This window comes from Echinops telfairi, unplaced genomic scaffold (assembly GCF_000313985.2).
Source record: "Echinops telfairi isolate 266 unplaced genomic scaffold, ASM31398v2 ScPeMD7_655;HRSCAF=1070, whole genome shotgun sequence".
NCBI classification, from domain to species: domain Eukaryota; kingdom Metazoa; phylum Chordata; class Mammalia; order Afrosoricida; family Tenrecidae; genus Echinops; species Echinops telfairi.
Window position 1 is genome coordinate 19,054,680 of NW_022104553.1, and position 10,695 is coordinate 19,065,374.

General features: G+C 43.3%; 1 protein-coding gene across 2 annotated transcripts in view; it reads right to left on the reverse strand.

The window, feature by feature from the left end:
- Nucleotides 1-171: 171 nt before the first annotated feature.
- The window catches only part of LOC123521966 (zinc finger protein 350-like), a 12,544-nt gene continuing 2,020 nt past the window's right edge, over nucleotides 172-10,695 (reverse strand). For both annotated transcript variants that reach the window (XM_045292570.1, XM_045292569.1), the window contains exons 2-4: nucleotides 9,118-9,326; nucleotides 6,597-6,723; nucleotides 172-2,023 (exon numbers count right to left, since the gene is read on the reverse strand). In XM_045292570.1, coding sequence (XP_045148505.1) covers nucleotides 456-2,023; nucleotides 6,597-6,723; nucleotides 9,118-9,132 — 1,710 coding nt within the window. In that variant the 5' untranslated portion in view covers nucleotides 9,133-9,326 and the 3' untranslated portion in view covers nucleotides 172-455. The remainder of the gene's footprint in view (nucleotides 2,024-6,596; nucleotides 6,724-9,117; nucleotides 9,327-10,695) is intronic.

The window sequence follows — 10,695 nt, forward strand, 5'->3', positions numbered from 1 at the left end:
GAGGGGATAAAAATGAGGAGCTGATGCCAGGAGCTTAAATGGAGAGCAAATGTTTTGAGAATGATGAGGGTAACGAATGTACAAATGTGCTTTACATAATTGATGTATGTATGGATTGTGATAAGAGTTTTATGAGCCCCAAATAAAATGATTAAACAAAAACAAAATGAAATCCCAACCAAAAAAATGTTTTTTTATTTTGCCCATGACATGAACTCAGACTTTCAATCATCTGATATAGCAATCAATTTGTATGCAGTTGGTTAAAATCAAAAGACAAAGCAAAACGAAAAAAATGAGAGAAATAAAAAAATAGGCTAGTGTGTCCATTTGCACACAGGATGAGTTTCTCAGGCTTTCCCAGTCTCTGTATGGGTAAGATTTCCTGCAGGATACACTTTGTAGTCATACAATGAGGTAGCCCTATTGTTCAGCCCTCCCGCCCAATTAATACATCACAATTTGTCCAATGGGTTTTGCGGGACATAAAATAAAATGTAATTGGACACTGGAGGCACTGCCACAGTCACCATATTCATGAGGCTTTCCTGCTGTACAGATTCTCGATTATCTTCTGATGACTCACTTCTGGCACCCGGCTTTCCCACAAGGACTACATTCCTACCTGTTCGGACCTCCCCGGTGTCAACTGATGTGTGCAAGGCCTCAGAAGGCATTTGCAAAGTCAGTACATTACCACGGCTTTTCTCCTGCACGCCACAAGTGGTTTGTGATAACACATGACTCCCTGGGATGGGAGCTCCCACTTTGACTGGAGCTACCTGGTTTTCCCTTTTGTGTTTTTCTTTATGCGATTCAAAATTAGACGCACAGGCAAAAACCTTTCCACACTCACTGCAGCAGAACGGTAACTGTCCTATGTGAAATCCTTGATGTAAAATGAGCTCTTCCTTTGTTTGGAAGACTTTCTCACACTCGCTACATTGAGAATATTTCTCCTTGTGAATTTTCTGATGTTGAATGAGACTCGACTTCTGGGTATAAGATTTCCCACATTCACTGCACGAGAAGGGCTTCTTCCCTGTGTGAAATCTCTGATGTGCTATGAGGCATGACTTCTGGCTGAAAGCTTTGCCGCACTCACCACACACATAGGGTTTTTCTCCAGTATGCGTTCGTAGATGAATTTTGAGATTTCCTTTTTGGATGAAGCCTTTTCCACATTCACTACACACATAGGGTTTCTCTCCAGTATGAGTTCGCTGATGAATGGTGAGTTCATTCTTCCTGGCGAAGGCTTTTCCACATTCACCGCATAAATAGGGTTTCTCTCCACTGTGAGTTTGCTGATGGATAACGAGTGGTCTCTTCCATAAGAAGCCCTTTCCACAGTAACTGCAAATATGAGGTTTCTCTCCACTGTGAATTCTCTGATGAATAGTAAGGTCACTGTTCCTGATGAAGCCTTTTCCACATTCACTGCATATATAGGGTTTCTCAGTCATATGAGTTTTTTTCTGATGTTCCCTGAGGTGATGTTTATGAAGATACGCTTTACCACAGGCCAAGCATTTATGTGGCTTTTGTCCTTCGTGCACTGTCTGGTAATGTTCAGTGAGTTTGAATTTTTTAGAGAAAAGGTCCCCACACAGACTGCAACTATAGGTTTTATCTAGCTTAGGAATGATCGGATGATCAATTAGAAAAGACTCCCGGGTGAAGGTTGTCCCACATTTACTATAAGCATATGCTTTCTCTATGTTGTTAGTGTTCGGATGCGTAATGCATCGGGACTTAATGCTGTTGGGATTTTGACAATCAGGGGATTTGATTTCAGTACAAGAGTTCTTTGTTTTGTTGCTTCTGCTCCGGTTTAATGCCACTACAGTTACATTAGATTTAACAGCTTTCTCACGCAAGTCAAATACCCCGTGATTTTTCGTAAAAGGAAAGTGATTTCTGTGCTGATGAACAACATTTCCCAAAGTATTACAGTCATAGCATGGTTCTATTCTTTCGTTTTGTGAGTATCCAAGCAAATGACCATCCACTTTCTGGATTTCTAGAAAAGAAGAGAACAATCACCTTAATTTGCAACAGAGCCATTAAACATGCATTGGTGTGACAGAGCTTCAGCAACCACCCCTCTTGTATGAGGGGACATAAAGTACCATGTTCAGTATTTCTTGCACACTGGTAAAAATGCAATATTGTAAACAATCCGAATGGCAAAACCAGTTAGTGTACAGACAAAGTTAGATCATACATAATGAATGAATGCAGATTTGGCAAATACTTAAATAGGCCTATAAAAATATGCAAGGAATGTAAATACATGCAAGTCATGGAGACCCATAGACCACAGAGGTTGTAACCGGCTGCTTAATCCCAACTGTTACAGGGCAGATTTATTCATTCTGTCAATCCTCACTGAAAGACAACGATACAAAAAGCAAACATGGAAATGTGAAAAATGTAGAATGTTCCACCTGGGGGAAGACAATTTTGACAGGTGCGTAGTAATGGTGTTGGCGATATGCAAGCACATCCTTTATTTTTGTGGAGCCTACATGCTAGTCTTCACCCCTTGTCTCTGTGCCATCCTGTGGTGATTTGCATGTAGCTCAGGCACCGGTATTTCAAACCCTAGCAGGTCCACCCATTTTGGACAGGTGCCCGTAGCACTCTCCGACTGACTAGAGAGGACTGGTGACCTGCTTCGGGAAAAAAACGGGCCAATGAAACCCTGTAAGTGGCAGCAGTCCATTGGCTGACACGGGACTGGAGGAGGAGCCCTTCAGGTGTAACGGCGCTGAAAAAAGACAGGAAGTACTACCTCCTCAAAGTACAGTCAACTGTAATGATGCAGATGTCGCGAAGCTGTGGAGACCATCATTTGATGATGTGATATGACTCAAAATGAGAAGGGTGGTAAACTGAGGACTTGGTAGAGTGCATTTGACCTTATTTCTACACTTGCAACCACAGGCACAATAACCCAGACCTCTTTTAAGAAAGATCTTCATTGCTCTGAGATAGAAATCTTCTCAAATACACATTCTCCAGACTAAATAATGTGCGCCCCCGCATTAGGACCCCATTGAGAGCAGTCTTAAAGGAGCTACCATAATAGATGAATTTATGTGTCTGGCTTCTTCACTATGCCTGGAGGTCATCTGTACATAAGAGCAATCAGGTTCTATAGCCAACCCACCGTGAAATATAGCAAACTCTATTCTGACATCTCTTGCTGATACTGATCAGAGATTACTACTCCAGGGGAGAGCTAGGGGGGAAGAAGGGGGGTTCGAGGTCAACTAGGGCCAGATCACGACACTGACTCACCTCATTGCTGGTTATTATGCTACCCACTTATGATATGATCTATTGATATGTAATATGTGAGCTGTATGACGTGCATGCCTCATGAAAGGTCTGTCAGCCCCGTTACATAGACCCATTGGAAGATATATTCACGCTTTCAGTCCTGACGTGGGACGAGGAGCCCCTGTGCTCCACTCTCTGTCTTTTAATATTTTCCACAGTTGCAAAGTTGCTCCTAAAAACCTATGTGAGAGTTGGGAGCCCCCGTACCCTAACAGAGAAGAGATAGAGGCAAACAGTTATTAACAAGTGAAAGCGGGGAATGTAAGACGTATTATCAAGAAAAATTAGAAGTTATCAGAAATGAAATGGAATGTTTGAACATTGATATCATAGTCAAAATGAATTTTAATCGATTGGGATTGGTCGTATTGAACTGAATAATCATATGGTCTACAAGGCTGAGACTGACAAAAATCAAGAGCTATGATGTCCTATTCATCATCAAAAAGGACACTGCAAAATCTATTTTAAAGAATAATACTACCAATGGTAGGATAATATCTATATAAACACAAACAATACTAGTTATTTCTAGTATTATTTAAATTTTTGCACCACTTGTTAAAAACAAACATGAAGAAATTGAAAATTTCTCCTTTTCAGTCTAAAATTGACCAATAATACAATCAGGATGCCTTGATAATTGTTGCCATTTGGAAAGCAAAAGTTGGCAACAGAATCAGTAGTTCAAAAATATGGCCTACGTGACAGATAAGACATCATGTCAACCCCATTAATGAATTCATAGCAAATGCCCCTTTACAAAACAACACAAACGGCAACTACACATAGGACCCTTCTGAATGGAATAAGCAGAAATCAAGTCAACCACATCTGTGGAAAGAGATCATGGAAAGGCCAATATCATTAGACAAAACAAGGTCAGGGGCTGACTGTGGAACAGACCATCAATTGCTCAAATGCACGGTAAAGCTGAAGCTGAAGCAAACTGAAAGTCCACGAGAGCTGAAATACGACCTTGAGGATAGTTCACTTGAGTTTATGAGATTATCTCAAGAATAAACTTAAGACACTGACCACTAATGACTGAAGACCAGATGAGTTGTACGATGACATCAAGGGCACGGTACTTGAAGAAACTAAAAGGGCATTAAAAAGTCATACAGTAAGAAAGAGAGAGGGACATGGATGTAAGAGACGTTGAAATGAACCTTGTTCTTGAATACCGGATAGCTGCAGTGAGAGGAGCAATGAGGAGTGAAAGAGCTGATAAGAAGATGTCATTTCAAAGGCAGTGTGAGAAGACAAAGCCAGTCATGATGAAATGTGCGAAGCCCTGGTGTTACAAAAGCAAAGGGAAGAGCAGGTTTCCATCTGGCTCCCCGTATTTCAAGATGAAGAAATCCAACTCCTGAGTTCCAATATTGGAGGATTCCATGGGCAAAACAGTGAACAACACAGGAAGCATCAAATGAAAATGGAAGGAACACACAAAGTCACTGCAAAAAGGAGCCGGCTTATACTCAGGCGTTTTAAGAGCTGGCATAGAACTTGTGGCACTGAATGGCGAACTTCAGAGGACACTGAGTGCACTGGTGAAAAAAAGGCTCCAGGAACTGAGTGATTCAACAAGACATTTCAACTATCTCTAAGCCAAGCGGGTTGGGAGAACACTACCTGGCCAACTGACTGGGAAGAGATCCATTAGGCTACATTCCACAGAAAGACAATCTAACACAAATGCAGAAATTGCCCAACAATCTCATCAATATCACATGCTGATAAAATTGTGCAAATGAGAATTTTAAAGCGGTAGCAGCAGTATCTCAACAGGTACTGTCTAAATTCAAGCCAGGTTCACAATAAGATGTTGACGAAGGGCTGTCACTGCTGACATCAAATGGGTTTTGGCTGAAAGCAAAGAATACAGGAATATGTTTACCTGTGTTCCAATGACTATGCATGTAACCATGTAGAGCAATGATTCTCAACCGTCCTCATGCCGTGACCCTTTCATACAGTTCTTCATGTTGTGGTGACCCCCAACCATAAATTTATTTTTGTTGCTACTTAATAACTGTCATTTTGCTACTGTTATGAATTGGGCAACCCCTGTGAAAGGGTCCTTCGACCCAAGGGGGTCGAGACCCACAGGTTGAGAACCACTGATGTAGATCATGGCAATTTATGGACCGCATTGACAATAGGAATTCTAGAACATTTCATTACACTCATGAGGTACCTGTACATTCACTAAGCGACAGTCATTTACACAAGATAAAGGGAAACAGCACATTTCAAAATCAAGGAAGGCGTGTGTCAGTTATATCTTGTAAAAAAAGTCAAAGCAGAAGCATCTGACCTCTTCGAAAATGTGTGAGGCCTTCTCCCATTCTAATGTGACTCCCATAGCCATTCCTTCTTACCATTTTTTGCTCACTGACCTGAAAAAATTCCACTGTGACCTTTTTCTAACATAGACCATGGCCGCTCTCTTGGTTCCAACCTAGAGGATGCATCATGCTTGCTAACATGATAACTTGTGTGTGAGAATTATAGAATGTTGGTGGGGTAGTTACTTTATTGAGCCAACGTGGCCGATAAACACATGTGGGGTTAATTGAAGGGCAGAGAGATAAATGGCTCAGTGAGCCTCGCCTTTCTGATTCTCGGGTCACTTGCTTTCTGATGGTCAGACCAGGGTGCAGTTGCCTTAACCAGTTCCCTGCGTCAGCTGGCAAGACTCACTTCTTGCAAGACATCTCTGAGAAGCCAAATGGACCTACCCGGATGCAGCCCTGGGTGCTGGAGCAGCCGTGTGGAGACCCCTGCCAGCGCTGAGATGTTTACACATTCACTGATTCGGCTTTTCTCCTGCAGTCGGCATCATTGCGTGTATTTTGTGAGATGGAGAAATTTGTGAATTGGGGTCAGACATATGGGTTAATGTTGGACTTGTGGGCTTGGGCAGCACTGGGTTGGGATGTTTTCTTGATGGGCACTTACGCTTTATATAAATCTCTCTCTTATACATGAGTTCTGTGGATTTGTTTCTCTAAAGTACCTAGACTAATACAGTTGGACACACCAATTGCCCTTGGGTTTGAGAAGACTTTTCCTTCCAAAAGCTCACAGTAAAGGGTTTTCTATCAAGATTGGAAAGACGATACCCACTCATCTGGGGCCTGAGAGTGGAATGAGAATATGCTACTTGGACAGCACCAAGACCACTCCGAAGATTAGGGCACCTGAGAAAGGAAAAGTCATGACAGGAGAGCTCTCCTCACCTATGGACACTAGGTTGTTATAGTTCTCCAACATCACATCCTGATAGAGGGTCTTCTGAGCAGGGTTCAGGAGCTGCCACTCCTCCCAGGTGAACTCTATGGACACGTCGCTGAACGTCAGTGATTCCTGTAATAAGAAGATTCTATTCAATGAAGGCGTTCCCATTTGATGACACGAAAGACCGACAAAGGAAGGTGTTCTGCTCAGATCCTCCACGTAGGCTGCATCGATACACCGAGGCTTGTTTGTTTTAAAACATATTAACAAATTTTTTTGCATTAGGGTACTCCACAGTCCGTCCACACACGACATTAGAACTCTCTCTATAATGTGTACCAGTGACATTGCCGTAATGAGGTAGAAACAGCTCACGTTCAAATATAAGTACACATATACAACAAAAACATGTGTGTATACATGAATAGAGAAGTGAACAGTCATTGTGAAATGGAATTAGGAATCCTAGCAGTATCAGCATTTTCAGAGCCTCTCTTACATCCATGAAGGTAACTCTCAGGATCAATGCGGGGCTGATCCCTATGAGGTCTATGTCAGACAGTTATAGAGAGATCATCAGGTATAGACAGTTGTACAGATGGATACTTGACCCATGGATTTGGGACTCACCAGCTTCCACATCCTGAAGAGTTACTGCCTCTTCAGTTTTGTGAGACATTGCAGAGAATAAGGGACTCTCTTCAACCACTACCTCAAAAGGACCAGCCAACTGCTGGTCTTTCAAAATGTACTTAATTCAAGCAACTATGCAGATAAAATGTCTGTGGCCTATAGACAGGAGATCGGTCAGTTTACAGGCCGGCTGGAGTGGCCATCCACTGAAACTGTTCTGGGTTGTAAATAAAAGCAATAAACTCCAGAGACCTGCCAGTCACAAAGAAGCAAGGAGAGAAGCAGTAGGAAGAACCTGAAGGGAGACAGAAAAGAAACAGGGAGAAAAGGCACTTCCTAAATGAGCCGTCTGATCGTTATATAATCGTTTGTCAATTTGAGAGGCGTATGAGTGAAGGGGTGGAGTCTAGCCTGTCAAGCAGGCCATAGCCAATGAGGTCTCTGTGTGGACATGGCCTTCTCCTGAGGATTCTGGGAACTCTTATATTCCTCCTTGGAGGCAGAGGACACTCTCTCTCTGCTGACTCCTTGGGAGACATTGCAGCTGGCAAGACACATGGAACTACGGTAGTGCCCTGAGCTGGAGGAGCCATGTAGAGACCCCTGCCAGATGTTTACAATGCCACTAGATCCACGAGACTTCCCACCCACTGGCCTGTGATCTTCCTGCATTTGGCATCATTGCATGTGTTTCATGAGTCTGAAGAGGACGTTATAGATTGGTATTGGACATATGGGCTAATACCAGACTTAGGGACTTGATCTGGACTGGGCTGGGCTGTTTTCTCAATATTCAATTGCTCTTGTATATAAAGCTCTTTCTTATATACATATGAGTGTCTCTCTGAATTTGTTTCTCTCGTCTACCTGGACGAACACAAGTGGCAATATGGGTTAAGTGCTGTACCACTGAACATAGTGACAGGTGCACAAGGGACACAGTGGCGGAGGCTATGGTGAGCGGTCCAGAAAGGGCCCTTCAGCCAAGCTGGTCTGACAGACAGGCAGAGTCCAGAGGAGGCTGTCCTGAAGGTGCTGAGGGAAGCCCATCCTGAGGGAACAGTGAGAGAAGCCTGTCTTCAGGGGGCAAAACATCCAAAAAGGGACAGAGAGCTGGCCTGCGCTGACGAAGAGAGACTTTGCCTACAGGTTTCCTGATCCCAACTTGTGTCCACAGTTACTTCCCTAAGAAACTGCATAACGGGGACTCTGGACTATTGAGTTCTGTGTGGTCACAACAACAAATTACTGAACGGAGCAGAGAAATAAGAGGGCTATGGGAGGGACAGCTGAGGGGGGGGGTGTCAGAAAACTATGGAAGGGTGCAGGTAAGTGTCACCGCTACGTCACAGGAATCCAGCTTGACATTGACGGTGATTCACTCTGCAACCCCTGTTGCTGGAGAAGGTTGGAAGCTGCCAGCCATTTTTAAACTACTATTCAAGACTAGTCCCTTTCACCTGCATCGGTGAGACAACTGGTGGTCAGGATCTTCTGTAACACGTCAAGGGAAGAAACACTAAAGAAACGTATTGTGACAAAGAATACCGAAGTCCTCCAAAGAAATGCTTTCCTTTCTCCTTAAAAACGAGCCATAGCTTTTCATTAGAATGGTTCTCTTAAGTTGGTCATGGTATTATTAATCACGAGTTGAAAGCTAATGCAGCCCCAAAGAATCCCTAGTGACATAGTATGGGTCAATGTCAATAACTTTGTGTTAATCCCATGTTGGTCGATGTATGCCTGATCTTCTGTAGCCTGACACTGGAGTAAGGGTCAGACTTTATTTCTCTCCAGTTTCTACCTTTCCAGTGACACGAACTGGCTTTCCACAGCCTTCTTTAAACCCATTAGGAAACACAGAAGAGCATAAAACAAGTCAAAAGTCACCTGAGCATTGATCATTTTCTTTGGTTTTCAGGATCGAGCCGGCAACGGGGATGTTCTGTCTTTGTGTTTTCTTGGTACGTTCTAATTTCTGTCCCAAAATCTCAGTCTCTCATGCAGGGCATGCGCCAGAAATGAAAATGCCCAAACTAAATGCCTCTTCTTGACTCCTCCAGGTGATTCTCTTGCTGCGGGGATGCAAAACCTGTAGGCTGATGGGAGTATACAATGTGAGTGATATTATCACCTGTAAGTCCGCACGCTGCCACTGTGCCTGTCCCTCTTCTTAAGACAAAGTCCCCAACAGGGTTGACTGTCCCTTTCTTTGGTGACTCAGAACATACTTATACTGTGAAGCAATAAAACCCAAGATTTAGAATTTATGGAGATGTGGGTAAAAGATGACTTTGTTAATAAAGGGAAATTGGACAATCAGACCCATGTGCAAGAAAAGAAAGGGGGGGAGAACTCTAGTTCACAACATAAAGAACTATGCACTCCCGGTAAGGTGTGACTCTTTTTTTTTTAAGGTGTGAACGACAAATCTAGGAACCTGGAAGATGATACGTTAACTAAAGGGTCTAGAAACATTTTAAATGGGCTAAATTAAGCACTAACTCTGAAAAACAGAAGATTATCTTGCTGGAGGATCTGTAAAGTAATAGAATCACTTTAGCAAACACTTAAAAACTCACCATCATTGGATATATATAGCATCCAACCCACGAAGGGGACGAATAACAGACATGTGGGTGAAGGGAGACAACAGACAGTGTAAGATACGAAATAATAATAACAATATATAGTTGATCAAGGATTCACGAGGGTGGGAGGATGGAGAAAAAAGAGGAGCTGGTACCAAGGGCTCAAGTAGAAAATGGTTTGGAAATGATGATGGCGACCTATGTACAAACATGCTCGATACAACTGATGTATGGAATGCTGTAAGAGCCCCCAGTAAAATGATTGCAAAGAAAAAAATAACTCGCCATCGAGCACAGTTTGACATAGAGAGACCTCATAGGATACAGTGCTGGCGAAGCATAACAAAAGCACCATGGACTGCTAAAAGGGCAGACCCATCTCTCTTGGAAGAAGTACGGCCAGAGTGCTCCTTAGAGGCAAGGATGCCAAGACGTGGTCTTACATACTTAGGAAGTGTTGTCGGGAGAGGCCAATCCCTGGAGAAGGACACCAGGCTTGGTAAAGTGGAGGGGCAATGGAAAAGCCGAAGGCCCTCAACAAGATGGGTGGCCACAGGGGCTGTACCCATGGGCTCAGCCAGAGGAACAATTGTCAGGGTGGCACAGGGCAGGGTGGGCAGTGCTTTGTTCTGCTGTGCACGGGGTCGCTGTGTCTCAGGACTGACTGGATGTCGCACAACAACAACAACGTAGGACAGAGTAGAAAGGCAGCCAACAGCCCAATGGATAACACTTTGCAACACCAGGGCTCCTCGGGAAACACTTAGGTGTCATCTATGGGTTCGAAAACTGTATATACATTTTAAAACAATATCATAAGAAGTACATATCCCCCACCCCAAGCGCACATTTGAACCCCACAAAAATACAATGTTTT